The sequence below is a fragment of the Pezoporus flaviventris genome, unplaced genomic scaffold (assembly GCF_033815535.1).
Source record: "Pezoporus flaviventris isolate CSIRO_AGI_PZ_B2104156 unplaced genomic scaffold, CSIRO_AGI_Pfla_v1 ptg000002l, whole genome shotgun sequence".
NCBI lineage: Eukaryota > Metazoa > Chordata > Aves > Psittaciformes > Psittacidae > Pezoporus > Pezoporus flaviventris.
In genome coordinates this window covers 70,225,775-70,245,197 of record NW_026892550.1, presented here as the reverse complement: position 1 = coordinate 70,245,197, position 19,423 = coordinate 70,225,775, and the positions used below count along the sequence as shown (strand labels likewise).

Genomic DNA, 19,423 nt, shown 5'->3' with positions numbered 1-19,423 from the left:
GTCTCTGCTTCCTCCTGGCTTCCCCTCCTCCCTGGCAGAGCATGAGACTCAGAAAGTCCTTGGTCAGACTAAACATTACTTAGCAACAACTAAAAACATCGGTGTTATCAGCGTCGTTCCGAGGCTAAAGTCAAAAACACAGCACTGCACCAGCTACTAAGAAGGAGAAAAATGACGGCTACTGCTGGACCCAGGACAGTAAGGAAACATTTTTCCTTGCTACCTGCAAGTGTAAACTCAACATCCCCAAGCTTTCATACACATAGCCCTTTACAAAATCTTAACTACTTCCATTGCCAGATAACATGCCCACCATTTTGGAGTCTGTCCTGGACTTCTGGGTGGCCCACTGCATGCTGCCTGGTGCTCTTCAGATACAGCCCAGCAAGGGTTCCCAGTCCCTCTCCCCCTCCTGTCTCCAGACCAGAGAGCACTGTCCCTTCCCTTTGCTGCAGCAGCAAGGGAGCACTGGAAAAAGAAGCGGGCAAGACTACTGGGAAAACGGTGACAAGCTATTCCGCTGTCGGGAAGGAGCAGTGCTCTCAAACAGCTGTGTGTGCAAGGCACTGCAGCAGGTCTGCATGTGCCTCCCTTGGGTGCTGTCCCCAAGCAATGGGGTGGTGCTGGCCACCTCCAGCCAGTGGCCCAGTGTCAAGGAGGAAGCCTCGGCCACGGGGCAGCAGTTCCAAAGGTGATGACCCGCAGAGAATGTCACTGTCAGCTCATTGTGATGTGTGCGGAGAGCTGACAGGGAAGCAAAGACCTACTGAGGAGGCCACTGCCAGTGACTGTGGCCACCCTGTGGGCAGAGGGACAGTTGCCCCACATGCAGGCACCTCACATGGCGCACTGGGGTCATATTTCTTCTCCCAGCTGGGCACAGCAGATGATCCTGAGGTACCCCGGACACCACAGGGTGCAGATGGCGTCTTCTTCCTGGGAGAGGAAACGTTGCAGCTCAGAGCTGGACAAAGCAGCAGCTTTTCTCCCCAGCCTTGTTTCTAGCGACTACCTCGGGACCAGCTTTCAGGCAGTCCACGGAGTGCTGCTCTTTGCAGATATTTCAGGTAGGGTGCGCAGGGAGGAGCAACTGTGACATCGAGGAACGTGAGCCATTCTGGCACACACCAGGCCCTTTGGAGCCCTGCCCCTGCTGCTGATAGTGAGTGGCCATAATGAATGCTGAGGTCTTCTGCTGGGATTCCCAAAAAGGATGGGCTATCATGGGTGGTTAAGCACTGCTGCAACCCACACTGTGTTGGGGCATGGGAAGGTGCCGGGCTGGGCACCCCGGCTGGCCAGTGTGGAACTGGCTGCCAGGTCCTTTGGTCCCCAGGGCATTCATTTCCTGATTTCTGGGTGTCTCTGTTACAGATTTCACCTCTTTGACAGAGCACTGTATCTGGAAGGGTGGTTCACAGAGAGGCACTGATGAGTTGGCGGAAGACCTCAATCACTACCTGTGTGACGTTTTGGAGGGTAAGAGCCATGCTGCAGGACTGCCTGGCGGCAGGCCATAGGGCTGTTCATGGAATGGGGAGGCTGGTATCCTGGGCAACCTAGTCCTGCTTCCTTGGAAGGGCTGGGACTTTCTGTGGCCTGGAGGAACAGTGAGAACAGCCAGGCTCTCCTGGCAAGTCAGGACAAGTGCAGGTCCTTTCTGCTCCCCACTGTGGCCAAGGAGGCACCCACTTTCTCAGCAGCCACCTCTGTGCTTCTGATGGGAACACCCAGCTCCATGGTGCCTGGGGGCCCAGAGCAGGCTGAGAGCACCAAGCAAGTGCCAGCGCACAAGTGACCTGGACATGCTGGCACTGGCGTTGTGTGGGAAAGACAGGGAGAGACAGAGACCCTTCCAAGCCCATTTTCTCAGGGGATGTCTTGACCCTTCTGAGCTGATTATGAGCACATTCTGGACACCCCTTTGGCAGCATTTGTAAAGAAAAGCAGAAGAGGCCTCGAAGAGGATGAAGGGTCTAGAGCATCTCTCCTACAAGGAAAGGCTGGGGGAACTGGGCCTGTTTAGCCTAGGGAAGAGAAGGCTTCAGGGGGGATCTTACAGTAATGTGTCTAAAACTTCAAGGGAGGGAGCAGATTAGACAGAGCTAGGCTCTTTCCAGTGGTGCTCATTGTCAGGACCAGAGGCCATGCCATGGGCACGCACTGAAGCACAGCAGTTTCCCTCTGTAAGTTGGGAAACACTTTTTGGCTGTGAGAGGTGACTGACTGATTGCCAGGGAGCTTGAGAAATCTTCCTCTTTTGGCTCTTCCAAAGCCATCTAGCCAGCGTCCTGGGCAGCTGGCTCTGCCCCGCTTGAGAGCAGGGTTGGACCAGATGGACCCCAGAGGTTCCTTCCAGCCTCCACCATTCTGAAAATTAGGTGGCAGCTTGAGGCCATGCCTCTGTGCCTTCTGTGCAGGTACCAGGGCTGCAGCCCCTGGGAGCCTGGGAGGCAGGCCAGGGTGGTGCTTTTCCTAAGCTGTGCCGGATAGTGCACCATCGCCTGGGTGCTCCGCTCTGAGCACGGGGGCTTCCTTTGTGGATTATGGAAGAAGGTGTCCACATGACTCTTCCTTTCCTTCCCTCTGTCTCCAGACATGCTGACTCTTGGAGGTGACATCTTGAAGTTTGCTGGTACGTACTTAGGATGATGATGCCCATGGGTATTAATCTGCAGCACGGGACTGCTGTGGCAGCTCTGCTGTCCTCCTTCAGAGGCTCTGTGCAGCACCTTGAGCCATCTTCCTGGCCACTCTCATACGCCTTTGCAGCGCCCTTTCTCCAGGCTTCTCTTCCCACCCTGGGCCTGCAGTTTGGCTTCGGCAAGGGTGGTGGCTCCCCTCCCTCTGCCTCAGCTTGCAGGGCTCTGTGCTGGGGGTGAGGGCAGAGGCAGCACTGAGAGGAGGAGACCTACTAGAAGGTGAAGCCGAAGGCATTTATTGGAGTGCTGGTGAGGGACGGGGGGACGGGGGAATGGAGGGACGGGCTGGTGACAGCACAGCTCAGGCTGCCAGGCCGCAAGAGGAGGAGGAGTCCCAGCGAGTCCAGAGGTCCTCCAGAGGCCTATGGCCTCCCACAAGTCCATCTTTTTCAGCACGTCATCTGGTTTCTGCTGTCCCTGCCATGGAGCGTAGGTCAGGGAGAGTCAGGTCTCAGCAGAGCCTTGACGTTCCCTTGCTTTCCCCAGGGGATGCTGTGCTGCTGCTGTGGAGAGCAAGACCCAGTGAGATGGCCAAGACCATCAGCCTTGTGGTGCACTGTAGCTGGCAGATCCAGAAGAAGTACCGGAGGCATGACATGCTCGTGGGTCAGAAATTCCGACTTAAGATAGGTACAAGTGCTGTGCCAGGTGCAGATCTGTGGCACTCTCCTGTGCTTCACACTGGCAGGGAATGCGGGGATCCCCGCCTGGGGCTAGCGCCAAAGGAAAGCATCTCCTGCAAGCATTCAAGGGGCCACCTGTAGTTGGACACCAGACCACTGGGTTTGTGTGCGTTCACAGTTAGAATTAAACCTGGCAAGGGATCTGAAAGATAACAGGAAGAGCTTCTATAGGTATGTAGCAAATAAAAAGACAGACTAGGGCAACATGGGCCCTCTCCAGAAGCTATCAGGAGAACTGGCTACCCTGGATTTGGAGAAGGCTGAGGTTCTTAATGACTTCTTTGCCTCAGCCGTCACTGGCAAATGCTCTGAGCACACCACCCAAGTCCTGGAAGGCAGATGCAGGGACTGTGAGAATGAAGACCTTCGGCCCACTGTAGGAGGGCATCTGGTTCAAGATCATCCTAAGAACCTGAATGTGCACAAACCCATGGGAACTGATGCAGTCCGTCTGCGGTTCCTGAAGGAGCTGGTGAATGAAGTTGCAACTGTCCATCATATTTGAAAAATCATGGCAGTCATGTCAAGTCCCTGACGACTGGAAAAAGGGAAATATAACCCCCATTTTCAAGAAGGGGAAAATGGATGACCCAGGGAACTACAGACCAGTCAGTCTCACCTCTGTGCCTGGCAAAATCTTGGAGCAGATTCTCCTGGAAGGCATGCTAAGGCACATGAAAAACAACAAGGTGCTTGGTGACAGCCAGCATGGCTTCACTAAGGGGAAATCCTGCCTGACCAATTTGGCGGCCTTTTGGGTGACATGGTCTAGTGCGAGATGGCAGTGGGGTTGGATCTAGGTGATCTTAAGGTCCTTTCCAGCCCTCACTGTTCTATGGTTTTATGATTCTGTGAAGCTCAAAGGAAGAGCAGGTGTCAGGTTGAATACTGGGGTCTTTGAGCATCTGCTGTCGGCCAGATGCCTGCAGGAGGAACTTATCCCTTCATTTTTCAGGTGGAGGCAGCTTTGCATCCTTTTCCGTGTTGGATTCTCCCCTGCCTTTCACAAAGAGCAAAGGAGAGCTGCATTGCTTAAGGCTGTGAGAAGGGTTTTGCAGGCTGTAGTTTTTCTTGAGCAGACAGCTACAACCCGCCTGCATGTAAAGGGGGTGGGCGGTGATCAGGGGCTTGGTTTGCTGGGTTTCTGGGGCAGGTTAAGACAGCCAGCACTCTCAACACAGTGTCACTGTCCACTTGGTTTGTCTATTTCTTAACACCCATTTAAGGGTCCTGTGTCAGTAGCCCCTCGAGAAGGATGGAGGATGCCCTCCCCCTCCATAATGACCATCTCCCCACTGGGGTTCAGATTGGCTTCTGAACAGCTGAAATGCTGGAGGCTGTAGAGCTCTGCTTCTCCCTCTCTCTCTCCCAGGGATCTCTGCAGGGAATATGCACCACCTGAGGTTTGGAGACGAGAGGCAGCAGTACTTCTGTGTCATTGGCAAGGCCCTGGAGGATGTCTGTGAGGCCGAAAAGCTTGCGGAAGCAGGTGAAATTGTCCTCTCAGCCTCCTGCTGGGAGCTATGTGAGAAGCACAGGCTCAGAACCAGCCATATTGCGGGCAAAACAGCTGTGAAGGTAGGTGGATGGGACAGCATCTAGAGCCATTCTGAGGACCTGGACCTGAAGGAGGGAGGCCTCAGAAAGCTGAAGAGCTGAATGTGGAGAGAGTTGTAGCTCTGAAAGGGGAGAGCAGCTGATGCTCTTGTCCTTTTATGTTAGGAGTAACTCTGGGCTGGGCTTGCTTGGTTTGAGGGGTCAGGAGGCACTGGAAGAGTTTTGGCCCCACCAGCAGTGTCCTCCGTGGGTCACGGAGCTGTTGACAGCTGGGGGATGCTTGGAAGACGTCTGCTCAGCTCCAGGGTTTCTGAGGAAGCACTGCTGTCCTGTCCAGCCAGATAGGCTTCTTCTCCCCTTTTCTGGACAGTGACAGTGGAGGGCAGGATCTGTCCCCTGGGACTCCTGGAGAAGCCAGTGTCAAGTGCTTTCCTTCTGTGTACCTTCAGGTTACGGGCATGAACCAGATGTCTCTGTCGGAATGCCAAAATGTTTTAGACAAGCTTCCACAGAAGGAGAAGTGCTGCTTCACGGAAAACGAATGTGAGTGCCAGATTCACCTTGTTTTGGTTTTGCTTGGAAACGTGGGGCCTGGCTGCTGCAGGGGTCAGGGATGAACTACCGCTCCCCTCTTCCCCTCTCAGTTAGCAGTCATGCTTTTGGCCCTCTTGTGCATCAGCTGGGGCAGTTGCTGCTGCTGCCATCTCCTTCCAGGGGACAGCTCTGCCCTAAGCACCTGCAGGTGGCAACACAAGCAAACGCAGGAGTCTCTCCCCTGTTGCCAGTGCTAGCCCCTGCTTTCCAACAGCTCGTAGTCCCATCTTCCCACAGCAACCATGTGTGTTTCCTCTCCGCAGATGCTGTCAGGCCTGCTCTTTTCTTGAACCCTGATACTGATGTGGGAGACATACTTAGTTACATCCCAAAAGCTGTTCTCAGGAAGGTACGCCTGGGCCGTTGCTGCTGGGGCTGCTTTTTTTGCAGGGCAGAAGAAGTGGTGCATTCAGAGAGGGAGTTTCCATGAGAGCAAGCCAAACAAAGAAAATGCATCCCGAGATGACAATGTGGGCAAATTGGGCCAAGGGGCACAGGTGCTGCACCACTGGATGAGTTGTCCTCAGAGAGATGGGTGGTGGGGCAGACATTTGCATCTCTTGTCTTTTCTGTGGGTATGGCTCTTCATGTTCTGTGGACGTGATGGCAGGATAGAGGGGAGAATCCACTGAAGCCCCATGAGCATCGCTCAGTGTCACCACTCATGTCCGTAACTGTCCCAAGATGGGGTGTTACCGGAGCGCCCTTCTCGCCTTTGTCATTTGTGTTCTGATTTGGTATCTGACTGCTGCAAGCTGGGCAGCCTGCCGACCATTTAAACCGAGAGGAGGATCTTCTCTTCCCCTACTAGTACCTGCTATTGCCAGGACACCAGCTCTCCCTTTGTACCTGGCGTGGGCAGCCCCTGGGAGAGCAGGCTTGTGAAGCCGTCATGCTCTTGTCTTCCAGCTTGAAGACAGAGTGCCGCAGGACTTCCTCTGTGAGCTACGGCCAGTCACCATCCTCTTCCTCCACCTGAATTTTGATACAAAGGACATAGTATCTTTCCGCAGTGTCCTCAGTGAAGTCAGCAGCCTGATGCAGGAAATCGTCTGTCCTCACAAGGGTGAAGTGAACAAAGTCTTCCTGTTTGACAAAGTGAGTGTGAGGTGGAATCATCTCCCCCCAACCCAAGAGGGTGGATACTGAGCAAGAGGGGAAGGTTCCTTCTTAGGCATTGTGGCAAGATGTGCTGCATCTGTCCTTGGCAGGGCTGTACATTCCTTTGTGTGTTCGGACTCCCTGGAGTAAAGCTGGCCCATGAGAGCATTCATGCCTTGCAGAGTGCTTTTCAGATCTTCAACTCGTGCTCCAAGATCATTGCAAAAACAGGGTGAGTGTCTGGTGGGGCTGAGGGAGCGCATGCTGCCTGGGCCAGCGTAAAGCAGAGGAAGAAAGAGTGTTGCGTCTAGCTTACCCTCCCCTGTCCTCCCTTCCTTGGCAGGAAGGAAACAGTGCCCTGAGAGGTGGCAGGCAACCCCTGGGCTTATCCCTGGGCAGCCAGGCAGAGTGTCTCTAAGCACACCCTGCTAGCCACCATGCTGGAATGAGCCCTAGTGAAGGCGAGAGGCTCCTTGGTGCCAGAAGCAGCACCTTCTGGGTGACTGGCCTGTGAACAGTGATGGGGCCTAGACACCTGATCTTACATTGCTGTCATCACAGGCAGTGACGCTGTGGCACCTTCTTCCCTCCCTCTTTTCCCACTGGTCACAGGTCACAGCTCAGGGAAGGGGGTCTCAGGAGAAGTGCCCAAAAGTTCCTGCCTGTGCTCTAAGCCCTGTTCCTTGTCCTTGCCGCCTGGGTCCTTTACAGCCCTGAGCTCTCTGTACCCCGAACCCCAGGCTGGCAGGGCAGGATGGCCAGTGGCCCAGGCTAGTGCTGAGGGGAGATGCGGGAAGAGATGAAGCTGGGTGGGCAGGACTGCACCTGGAGCGCTTCTGAAGCCGTGTTGTTTCCCTGTGTGCCAGGACAGTGTCTGTGTCTGTTACCAGTGGGATGGCGTTCTGTGGCCTCATTGGCCACCCTCTGAGGCACGAGTACACAGGTACAAGCACGTGTGTGCGGTGTGGGAAACTGGCGTGAGCTGGTGGGAAGAGGAAGACAGGCTGGGGAGAGTGCCTGTCCAACAACCAGCCAGGAATGGCCCAGGCAGCACCAGTCCTGGGCTGGGGTGGGACACTGGGCTCCACAGCTGGTTGTTCCCCTGGGATCTGCTTAACCCACTGTGGGGCTGCGGGTGTCGGATGTAGGGCAGCCGTTGGTCTGGAAGGGCACTGTGGAGCTGGTGGCACAGGTACATCACTGTGTGCTCTTTCTTCATCTCTCTGGCAGTCATTGGCCAGAAGGTGAACTTGGCAGCCCGGATGATGATGAGCTACTCTGGGCTGGTGACCTGTGATACCACAACCTGTGCCAGCTCTGGGCTGCCCTCTTGCTACTTCAAGGAGCTGCCGGAGAGAAAGATGAAAGGCTTCAAACATCCTGTCACTGTCTATCAATATGTGGGGATCACCACCAACAGGTGAGTGTCCTCTTGAGAAGTCTGGATGAGGGGATGGTGGCATCAAGGGTCCAGCTTGGCCAGCATAGAGGAGTTCTGCAGAGAGAGCAGAAGCCGCTCTCCATTCACTGTGGATGAGACGGTCAGAAGCCCTGGTGTAGGAGGCTTTTTACCTCTCTTCCCTGCTGTTTCCTCTTGCTGGGAGAGTGGGAGTGAAACCACAGGAATGGGGAAGGTTTTGTTTTGGTAGACACAACCTGGCTTTCAGGCTCTGTCCAAATGGCTTTCAAACTGTGCTTTCCGTGCTGTGCTCGCTCTGCCACATGCCCTGGTAATGCTGACCCAAGAAGGTTTTGTCCTAGCTGCTCTTGAGTGGGAAGCTTTGGGCCAGTCTGGTTCCCATGGATAAAGGTGGACCCTCAGGACATTCTTCATCATGTCTTCCTCCTCAAACCTGGGCTCTTCCTCTGGGCCAGGATTTGACCTTCTTTTTGGATGATGGTTTGAATGTTAGTCTCTGAAAATACAGGAAGACTTAAGCCAGAGGTGCCAGGTGCTTGGAATCCCAGCCCATTGGGTCCTTGTTTCCAAGACTCTCGGTTTTTCCTGGCCAACGCAGTAAAGATATCTGCTAACCAGCAGCTCACTCTTGCTTCTTTCACATGTCTCTGGGTCTGGCCTCTGTTGACGGACTCTCAATATATTCTCTTGTCCTGGTGTGGCTGTTGGGTTTCTTAATGCTTAAAGCTCTCTCAGCATGCCAGCTTGAACTTTGGTGGGGGGGAGCATGCAGGGGATAACATGCTGCTCGAAAGAAAAACAGGTACCCTGAGGAGCACATCCAGCCCCTCCATGCCAGGCTGCTTCTTGATGTCCCTTGGCTTCTAACCAGCTAACTGACTTGTACTTTCTTTTTCCCCTGCTCCTAGCATATTTGGCATGGCTCTTGCCATGAAGATGCCAGAGAACGCCTCCTTGCTGGGTATGTGGAGAATGCCTTGCTCTTCTGAACCCCAGTTTCTTCCCCTCAGTAACATGTATTGGGAACGGAAAAGGTTTTGCTGGGGATAATGTTGCCTGCAGAGGCCCTGAGGAAGTGCTGGCTCTCTCAGTGCCTACTTAGTTGATATCTTTGGGGTGGGAAGCAGGGTGAGGCGCTCGGTGATCCCAGGCAGGCTCCAGACCTGATAGGAAGGTTTGTTTCAAGCTGCTCACACCCTGGGGGCTAAACCAGTCCCACATCCTTGGGATCAGGAAAGAGATTTCCTTCTGCTAGACTGATGGGGAGTTTTGGTGGTTGGTTCTCCCCCTTGTACTCCTCAGAGGTGCTTTCTTGGCAGCATCTGCTTGTAAACATGGAAAAGTCAAGCATCACGGACGCCTTTAATCACTCAGTGTCTTGCTGGATGTTTTGGGCCCTGTCATGGGTTAACCCCGGTAGGGAACTCAGCCCCACACGGCTGCTCACTCCCCACAGTGGGATGGGGAAGAGAATTGGAAGGGTAAAAGTGAGCCCACTGGATACGGACAGCTTAATAGGTAAAGCAGCTGCTGTGCATCCATGACAGGCAAAATCAGGCATTCTTTCACTGCCTCCTGGTGGCAGGCAGGTGTCCAGCCATTCCCAGGAAAGCAGAGCTTCAACATGTGTATCAAGGACTTGGGAAGACAAACACAGGAACTCGTAATGTGCCCCCTTCCTCCTCCTTTTCCCCAGCTTTTCTTGCGAAGCACAGCATCATATGCAATGAAATAAGCCAGCTGGGGTCTGCTGTTGCAGCTGTGCCCCATCCCAACTTCTTGTGCACCCCCAGCCTGCTTTTGCTGGCAGGGTGGCATGAGAAATAGAAAATGCCTTGATGCTGTGCAAGCCCTCTTCAGCAAGAACTAAAACACGGTTGTGTATCAACACTGATGTGCTCTGTGGCCAGTCGTACAGCCAGGAGAAGATGTTCTAAGTCTGTTTGGGACACAGCTGCCTGAAGCAACTCAGATCATCCCTTCCAGCCTTGTACTGGATCCCTGAGGGGGGATTTGCATGGGGCTGTCTGAATCTCTGTGGGACAGGGCATCCGCTACCACTCTGAGGAAGGCAGAGGTGCAAAAGCTGGGACAAGAGGGTTGGAAGGCAGCAGGGGTATCGTAGGCTGCCAGATGTGGTAGTGGGAGGGAAGCTGTGGTGGAGGGTACCAGCCAAAGGGACGGCTCTTTGCTTTCTAGCATGCCCCAGCAGCTCATTTTCTTGTTTGTCTTCACAGGTCGGAAGAAGGAGATTGACCTCTTTGTCAACTGCTTGGAAGCCTCTAACCGTTTTGGACAAAGACACATACTGGCATTTGAGGGCGCAAGGGGCGCTGGGAAGAGCCAATTACTTAATCACCTGTCCCAGTTAGGCCAGTCTGCTGGCTGCAGGTACAGGGTTTTGTCCTGTAGTTTTGGGACACTGCTTCTTTCCATCCCTGAGAGCCATGGAACGCTCCAGCCCCTTGGCCAGTGTGCCTTGGCCTTGGACTGAAGCCTCCTCAAAAAGCCTCATGGAGGCATTCCATAGTTATCTCCTGCGTGCTCTGCTCCTACCCCTGTCTCTTTGGGGTGTTGGAGGTGCTTCTTGACCTGTGGTGTTTCCTCCTTCACAAATAGAAGGAAAAAGCCCAAACTCGGTGCTTTGCATTGGATTCCAGATGCAACATATAGCAGGGTGGCCTGTCTCAGAAGCCCTGCTTGCCCCCTGACTGTTTCCCAGAAGGAATACTGGGCCAGAAAAGCCTCTCTGTGGCTGAGAGGCAGACTGCTAAGGTCTGGAGCCCAAAGGCAAACTCCACTTGCTCCATGATCACCTCTTAGCTCTGCAAGTCCCTCTGCAGTAGGGAGGTAGGGAGACATGGACCAGCGCTGCAGAAACCAGAAGGGGTCTGGACCTAGCTCTCCCAGTGGCTTGGCAGCAACTGCCTCTCTGTGCCCTTTCTCTTACAAGGAGTGAAACTCCCGGTACCACTTTGAAGTGGGAGGCTGAAGAGTTCCCCCTAAAGGCAACTCCAGCTCTTTTGTCTTAGAAGACTTGGGCCGTTGGGGATCTCAGTGCCTTTTGCTTTTGCATGGCAGGGTATTTGGCATGGAACTGCTAGAGGTCAACGTGAGGCAGTCCTTCTCTGCCATGCGTATTCTGATGGCCAGGGTGATGGGCCTCCATGAGTGTGAATCGTGCAGTGCCAGGGAGCACGTGCTACGGACAAATCTCAACGGGATAATCGAAGAGAGCAACTACTGCCTCCTCAATGACATCTTCCTTGTCAAGGTGAGAGCGAGAGGCCTCTCTGACCCTGGAGAAGGCTTTCTCCTGAGCCCTTCTGGTTCTTCAGCAGTCTTCTAAGGCTGCTGGAGTGCCTTAGCTCAGGGGGAGGGATTGCAGGGGGTCACAGCACATGTTTCCCATTCCTGGCCCCGGGGGCTGCCTGTATGTGGTGACTTAATGTCCCGCGCTGCATCTGGCAGTGCCTGGTGCCTTGTTCGGCATTCTGGAAGCAGCACTGGAATGAGGCTGGGTCTGACCTTGTGCTGAGGTCATTGCTGTGTGAGTGGTCTGCTCCAGCCAGCCCAAGATCCCACAGTCAGAGAACCAGCTCTTCAGCCCACCGCCAAGATGCAGCTCTGCCTGAGCCTCTGCTTTAGGCTCTAGTTGAAGTCCCACTGTGGCCTCTTGCACCCGTGCTGGGGAGAGGGAAGGTGCTGAGGCAGAGCAGGGAGGGTTTGCTCTGCCATCTTGCTTGGTGGGTAGGTGTAGCGAGCCCTGGAGACATGTTTCTCCCTGACTTTGCTTTTCTGTCTAGTTTCCCATTTCAGACAAGGTTCGCCAAATGCATGAAATGCAAAGGAAAGAGGAATTGCATTCAACCTGGGCAAAAGTGCTAGAGAAGGTGAGCATTTCTCCTTTTCTCCTTCTGGGTCAGAGGAGGAAAACAACCCTGCTGGCTCTGGGCTCTGCGCCACAGCAGTGTGAGTGGGTGGGAGGACCTGGTCCTTGCCCTCTAGGGCCTGAGAAACCCCCCATGTTCTCTCCATAGCCCGACAAGCATACTAGTAACTTTCCTCCCTTAAAGCGTTCCCTGGAGGAGAGAGAATTCTGCGTTCCCTTGCCCAAGCTCCCTCCTTCTGCAGGGCAGGTGATGTTAAGCATGACCTGAAAATCTCAAAGAAATTAGGCATTGGGAAGCTTCCAAGCACGGAGTTGGTTGGGGTGAGACTTGAGAGCATCCTCTCAAGAGACAGAGGCAAAATCTCCTTCCCTGTAAGACACTTGAGAATCCACTGGATTCCCCTCAGAACAACTCTTTTTTTTCCAGACCATTGACAGAAATGCCATATTTGTCATCGACAATGCCCATTTCATTGACCCCGCCTCCTGGAGTATCATGGCACCTCTGCTCTGGAACATCTCTGTCTTCATGGTCATGAGCTTATGTCCCGGCTTTGCAAGAACCGAGAGCTTTCACAAAGCCACAGCAAACAACCTGATGTCCCATAAAATCATCTGCTTTCAACTAGAGAAGCTGAAACCTTCAGCTGTGGTGCAGAAGCTCTGCCAGGACCTTGGAGTGGTCAGCATCCCTAGGGCTTTAGTGAGGTAAGTTGGAGCAGGGGAGCTCCCTGGACACGAAGCATAGGAGCTGCCAACCCTTTGCTGTTTCACAAGGAGGAAGGGAGGAAGACCCCCAAGGCCAAGCATATCTGGGGTGTGAAAAGGGCTTGGTCTAAGTGGCCAGGCTGTGTGGCAGATTCCCTGGGGCAGAGGTCTGCCCTGCTGCCAGAGAGCACCTAAGCTCCTGAGGAGAGGAAAGGCAGGGCTTGCTGCTCTGTGCTTTGGGCACTGTCTGCAAGTCTTTCCCCAGGGACTTCAGCAAAGGCTGGAGGTTCAGGGGGGCCAAAAACCACATGCCAGCAGGAGGACCTCCCTTTCAGAAGTGAGGTGTAGCTGTGACAAAGATGCTGGCTCCCCAGCTATGCCTGAGTGGCTTGCTACCCACCTCAACTGTTTTTCCTTTTAGGGTGGCGAGTCACTGGAACATGTTGTCCAAAGATGTGGTGAATGCTCCACCCCTGGGAGGGTTCAAGGTCGGGTTGGACAGAGCCTTGGGCGACATGGTCTAGTGTGAGGTGTCCTTGCCCATGGGAGGGGGTTGGAACTAGATGATCCTAAGGTCCTTTCCAAACCAACCCATTCTATGATTCTACTTCTCTTGTGCTGATCACTGCTGGATCTGTTCCTGCCCAGGTTCCTGGTCCAAAGAAGCTTGGGGATCCCGTATTACTTGGAGGAGCTGGTGCACTTCCTTCGTTGCAACGACATGCTCTTGTTCCGCACCAAGAAGTGGGGTGAAAAAGCAGAGGACAGCTGGGAGAACCTGAACAGTAAGAACCTTTGCCACTGACTAATGAGTTGCTGTGTTGCATTCCCTACAGCACAAACTTGCCCCTTCATTGCCCCATGGATTAGGGGCAGAGTAAGATCTTGCAGCAGATCATGCAGAACTTGGCCTGGCAGAGGCACGGGCTTCTGTGTGCCTTGTTGTCAGGACAGCCAAAGCAGTGGCTCACAAGTTGTGGCTTGGAGGGGCCTCAGTTCTTGGGGCTAAACCTCAGGGGAAATGGTTCTGGACCACGTAGGTTGTGGTCGTGAGACGTTCTCATGAGCACAGAACTTATGTTGGCCAAATGCTAGCTTAACTGAGAACAAACTCCAGCTTGAGGTGAGGGCCAGGAGCGGGAAACTTCCAGTGAAAACTATTTTGCTCTGCTTAGAGAGCATGTTCAGCACCCGCAGGTCAGTGCACCTGTACTGTGTGGTGTGAAGGGGCCTTGGACTATTTCAGGTGAACTTGGAAACATTTTCAGGCTGCAGGTCACTTTGCAAATTGCCTCATTCCTTCTCTCTTGCTCCACCTAGCTTTTGCAGTCTTGGAGTCATCCCTCACAGCAAGCTCAAGGTCCAGAGCAGGGGCTGCGGCCATGATCTGCATTGTAAGGCCAGGCGTGAACCTGGACAGCACCATGCTGCCCAGTAACTTGAAAGGTGAGGGGCAGAGAGCCACTCTGCTGGCTCTTGGCTGTGCCGCAGGGGCTGGAGGGAGGCTGGGCATCACTGTGCTGCAGAGTCACCCTCTCAGCTTTGGGGCTGTCCTTGGAAAAGGTGGCTCTGCTCCAACCAGCAACAGTCCTGGCATTGTGGGCAACCATTTTTCCTTCCTGTGTGTGGAGCAGCTTGAGCCTGCTGGTTGCTTTCCAGCAGCAGGTAGAAGAGGAAAAGTTGTTGATGCAACACTAAAATGACTCCCTTTTCTCACAGAAGCAAATCTTCTACTGGGACAAAAATTTGACTTGCCTCTGACTCACCTTTGAACACAGCTTCTATCTTGCTACTTTCTTTTTGAGTTCCCCAGCTAACAGTGGTTTCATGGCATGTTGTGGTGGTTTAAGCCCAGCCACGCATCTCACACTGTCACTCCCCCCCACCCCCCCACCCCCCCTCCCGGAGGGATGGGGAGGAGAATGGAAAGAATGTAACTCCAATGGGTTGAGATAAGAACAGTTCAGTAACTAAGGTATAACACAAACCACTACTGCTACCACCAATAATAATAATGATAAGGGAAATAACAAGGGAAGAGAATACAACCGCTCACCACCTGCCAACCGATACCCAGTCCGACCAAGCAGTGATCTAACCCTTCCTGGTAACTGCCCCCAGTTTACATCCTGGGCATGATGTGCTGTGGTATGGAATACCTCTTTGGCTAGTCTGGGTCAGCTGTCCTGTCTCTGCTTCCTCCTGGCTTCCCCTCCTCCCTGGCAGAGCATGAGACTCAGAAGATCCTTGGTCAGACTAAACATTACTTAGCAACAACTAAAAACATCGGTGTTACAAGCATTGTTCCGAGGCTAAAGTCAAAAACACAGCAGTGCACCAGCTACTAAGAAGGAGAAAAATGACTGCTACTGCTGAACCCAAGACACACGTAATTAAAGAAAATAAACCACTTTCCTGTGGATTTTCATGGAAGTTCACCTGTAGCCAGGGGAACTGTCAATGACTGTTGAATGTCCCTCCTGTCTGTCAGTAGCCATTTGTATGAACCTTGAAGAAACATTCCTGCTCTTAAGTTGTTTTGCCCAAAGCAACCCAAGAAGAAAAGTCAAAGAAAAGAAGAGTAAGGTCTGGCTGAGTTGAGACAACCTTTCTCGGGAGCTCTGAGTTCACCTCTGAGGTGGTGAAAGTTGTCTGTTCCCTGCTTGCAGGGCTGGCAAAAACCTAGTCCAGGTTTGGCAGGGCACATTGTGGGACGCATGTACCTGCTGGATCCTGCCCTATCCCAGTGGGGGAGTGTGTCTGTTGAGTGTCTCACTTTTTCCCAGGCCCTGTGAACTGCAAATCCAGTAGGAGCGGAGCCATTGTGCAGACACCTGTCCTGGGCTGCAATTGCCCAGAAGTGGCCAGTGTAGGGCCAAAGCCTATCCTGTTCATGCGTCGAATCTTTGCAGTGCCTCCAGCCTCAGTGTGGGGAAGAGGTAGGACTGAGACGTGTGGCTTCTCCTTGACAGAGATTGTGCTGGCTCAGCTGGACGAGATCACCCCACTGGAGCAGACTGTTTTGAAGTTTGCAGCCATCATCGGGCCGGTGTTCACTACCCAGCTGCTGTCATACATTCTTCCGATTAGAATGAGGCACAAGATGACTACCTTGTTGGACAGTCTAGTGAGTGACAACATCCTCAAGTGGACGGAGAGCACTGAGGAGCCAGAAGACGTCCAAGATCCTAGCAAGGAGCCAGCCACCCCTCCGCAGGCAGAGATTGGTAAGTGGTAGCAGTGGGGTGGACAAGGAGCTCCCAGATGGGCTCCTAAGGGCGTGGCGTGATTCCCTTCCTGTGAGGGCTGGCATGGCTGTTGGGGATGGGTTTGTCAAAGCTGTTACAAGTCAGTCTGAAAGCACACTAGGTTTGCACTGGAGGGAAGTTCCCACCAGCTGTCCCAAATGCCTCTGCTCCCCTGAATCCAAGTGCTGCTCGTAGCACAGGCATGGGACGAGTGGAATCCCTGACATCCTCTCCCAGCCACCTGCAGCATCCAGACAAAAGATGCCCTCCAGAATGGCCCAGGGTCTTCAGCAAGCTTTTATTGGGCTTTGATTACCCTGTGATGCAGGGTTCCTGCTCAGGAGGCTGGTGGCTGCCATGCCAAGAGCGGGGAGAAAGTGCTGGCTGGGGCTTGCTTTGGCTGGCAACAACATCCCCAGCTCCTGCCTGGACCAGTGCAGCTGAGAACTGCATCCCCAAGGCTGTGCTAGCATCAGCCCTTTCACCCCATGCTGCAGGGCTTGGCGTGCAGCAGCACTGTTGCTATTCAGGATGTGCACCGAGGCATGACTGGCTCCCCATCTGGCCACAGCTTGGGCTCATACAAAGGCCCTTTGCCTTGCAGGTGTGGAGACCTCCCCCCCAAGCAAGCAGAGTGTGGGGTGTCCATTTGGTGTGCTGATGTTCCATAAGCCGCTGCTGCGGGAGGCTGCCTACGAGCTGTGGGTCCAGAAACAGCGGGTCACCCTGCACTCCAAGTGTGCTGCCTTCCTGGAGCGGTATGCACACAAATGCCAGAGCTGCGGCCAAGGGGACTTTATTGTCTTCCACCGCTTCGCTGTCAGCAGCACCCAGGACAAAGGGAGCTGTAAGGACTTTGATGATGGGGATGACCCACACACCTGGAAGGCCTTGGTGCTGGCTGGAAAACAGCTGAAGAAGGAGAGGTTTTACATCTCTGCAGGTATGCTGTGCACCATGCTCTGTAATTTGGGCCCTCCGGGAGCCCAGGGATTGGTGCTGGGGGTCGAGTGGGAGTAGATCTGCTAGGAACGAGCCCAGCAGGAGTGGACACCCACTGCAGACTTTCCTCAGTGTGTTAGCACCTTGCAAGGATCCTTGCAGGCCTACTGGGAGAGGGAGAGCAACTCTTATCCCAGGATACATGTGGGAGGTGTCCCTGGTTTTCTTTCAAGGTATTACAGATACTCAGGAGGAGCAGGAGCAGCAGCAGCAGCAAGCTTTTGTGGAAGAGGATTTTGGGTGAGCAGACAAGGTTCTGATTCTTTTTGAAGCGAGTGAGTTCAGGGTGTGCAGAGGAGACAAAGAAAATGCTGGCTTTTGGCTGTCAGCTGTGACTCTAGCTTAGCGAAGAGGCTTTCCGTGGGGTGGGAGCTGAGAGGAGATGGCTGTGGAGATGAGTGAGTGCTTAAGGACGCCCACGGCTCAGTGTCAAAGAAGCCCTCGCTTTCCAGTTCCTGCAGAGTAGTACTGCAAAATCTACAGGGAAAAAGCCACCACAAGGGCTCAGGTGGTTTGCCTGTGGGAGGTGACAGAAAGCCTAGCTTCTTCCTTACTCCCTCCTCCCAAAGGACTTGTATGACTAGTACCTGTCTGTGGCTTCCTGCTCTGCTTTGCACAAAGGGCTTTTGATGTTGTCTCTGGGAAGGAAGACCACTCTAGATGATACCCTTGTATTCTTTGCTCTCTTCTTCCCCTGGGCACTGTCCTCTGGGTAGTGCGACTGACAGAGAGGACAACAATGCGCTCTCATGTGACTGCAAAGGCATCGTGGAGTCAGTGCTTGTGCCATTGGTTCACCACTACACAACACTGGGCAATGCTGCCAGAGCCTTTTACTATCTTCTGGAGACTGCAGCTGCCTACCTGCATGTCTCCAACTACTACATGGTGAGTCGCCCTGCTTGCAGTGTGTCCTGCCTGGCTCTGGGAAGGACAAGTTTGCGTTGCACTAGGACACGACTTTGTGGGTCCTTGGAAGGAAGATGTTGAGCTCTGAGCCTCACTTCTTCCTTTGGTTTGCCTCTTGTGTGGGAAGAGGCATTGGGTGCTGTGCCCTTAGCATGAGGGGCATTAGCAGGGAGGAGGCCTGAACGATCAGTGGTGCCTGTGCTCTGAGGCACACAGTCAAAAACATGACTGTTTGTGCAGGTATCACCAGGGGAAGAAACAGACCCTCTGAAGACAGATGCCAGAGGCAATGGGGGAGGACAAGGGTAGCCATGGGCTCTGCACTAATCTCACCTGCTCTCCGTGTGCTTTCACAAAGGCCCTCAGGAAGCTGAGCGAAGCAGATATCCTGAGGAACTCTCTAAAGAGTAAAGCGAATGTGATATCCCGCTTTGAAGATGCCACCTTCTTCAGCCTCAAAGGGGAGGTAAAGGCGCGGTCTGGAGGGATCTCCTGAGTGATGGAGCTGGATGCCTTCCCCAGATGCAGTGGACAGGAGAGCTCTGGCTTCTCTGGCCACTGGCAGATCCCTGCAGTCTCTTGGGCATCTAGTCCACATTGCGATGTTTCCCTTTTCCTGTGCAGGTCTGCTATGGTGTGGGACGCACAGAGCTGGCAAAGAAAATGATCAGAAAGGCTTTGAGCCTGCTTGGAAGGCCATTTCCCCGGAACCGCGCTGAAGACTTTGTCAGGTCGCAGGTTGAAAAATTGCAGTGTGCCGCTTATGTTGCCAGAAGAGCATCTTCCCTTCCACAGAAGGCCCAGTAAGAAACACGACCAAGAACCCGGGGGAGAAAGAGTTATTTCCTACCTGATCACAGGCATATGGGCACAGACCTGACGAGGCTTGAGGCCACACAGAGCAATGTGAGGGTAGAACAGGGAACGATAAAGTTCCTCTCTCCCTCCCTCCCTCTGAGGCCCTTGGAACAAAGCATACCTTAGGGTATCAAAGCAGCTTGCAGCCAGGGATGTGTCTGCTGGCACGAGTTGTGGCAGTGGATTGGTGCTGGCTGGGAAGAGAGAGCTGTACTGAAAAGGGGTGGGGGGGCTGGAGGCAGGACCAGGGCATGGAGAAGGAGCAGTAAGAGGAGCTTGGCCCCCCTGGTGCTGTCAGGCCAACATCCTCTCTAGCGGCCAGCTTCCCACTGTGGTACTTGTTGTTTGCCCCTTTCCCTTCTGGCAGCTCCCCCTCCATCAGCTCTATTTCCTCCAAGGAAGTGTAACGGTCTTGTCTGGCACCCGTTTTGCCCCCTGGCCCTGTCTGACCCAGCTCATAGGCTCTAGCCTGTAGAGCTAAAGCCTCTGGGCCTAGCAGTTTCTCTTGCTTGGCAGGAAGAAGAAGCTCGCCTGGCTGCTGCGGCAGAGCCGCTGTCTTTCCTTACTGGAGCACCTCTTCAGGCTGGAGGGCACTTCTGCTGGATGGAGGCTGTCCTGCCTGGCAGCGCGCATGAGGGCCAGCACAGACAGGGCAGTGGACTTGTATCTGTCAGCAGCCTGCACGAGCTATGATGCTGGCTTGGAAATGATCATATAGTTCATTACCACCATCTATCTTACATTTGGAG

At 53.8% G+C, this 19,423-nt stretch overlaps 1 protein-coding gene across 1 annotated transcript; it reads left to right on the top strand.

Annotated features, from left to right (window-relative positions):
• Positions 1-841: 841 nt before the first annotated feature.
• Positions 842-19,392, top strand: LOC133274901 (adenylate cyclase type 10-like). The gene is made up of 24 exons (XM_061464493.1): positions 842-1,067; positions 1,375-1,479; positions 3,189-3,332; positions 4,758-4,963; positions 5,392-5,485; positions 5,800-5,885; positions 6,446-6,634; positions 6,748-6,869; positions 7,504-7,580; positions 7,868-8,057; positions 8,966-9,018; positions 10,295-10,448; positions 11,139-11,331; positions 11,864-11,950; positions 12,377-12,657; positions 13,306-13,442; positions 13,978-14,103; positions 15,630-15,884; positions 16,510-16,848; positions 17,081-17,147; positions 17,624-17,795; positions 18,175-18,282; positions 18,441-18,619; positions 19,191-19,392. The coding sequence occupies exons 1-24, from the start codon at positions 842-844 to the stop codon at positions 19,390-19,392; spliced, it is 3,792 nt and encodes a 1,263-aa protein (XP_061320477.1).
• Positions 19,393-19,423: the final 31 nt, after the last annotated feature.

Excerpts from the sequence above, each read along its gene's own strand:
- LOC133274901 (XM_061464493.1), top strand. The coding sequence starts at position 842 with ATGGCGCACTGGGGTCATATTTCTTCTCCCAGCTGGGCACAGCAGATG. Across the intron at positions 1,480-3,188 it reads CCTGTGTGACGTTTTGGAGG|GGGATGCTGTGCTGCTGCTG; the intron begins GTAAGAGCCATG and ends TGCTTTCCCCAG. Across the intron at positions 10,449-11,138 it reads GGCCAGTCTGCTGGCTGCAG|GGTATTTGGCATGGAACTGC; the intron begins GTACAGGGTTTT and ends TTTGCATGGCAG.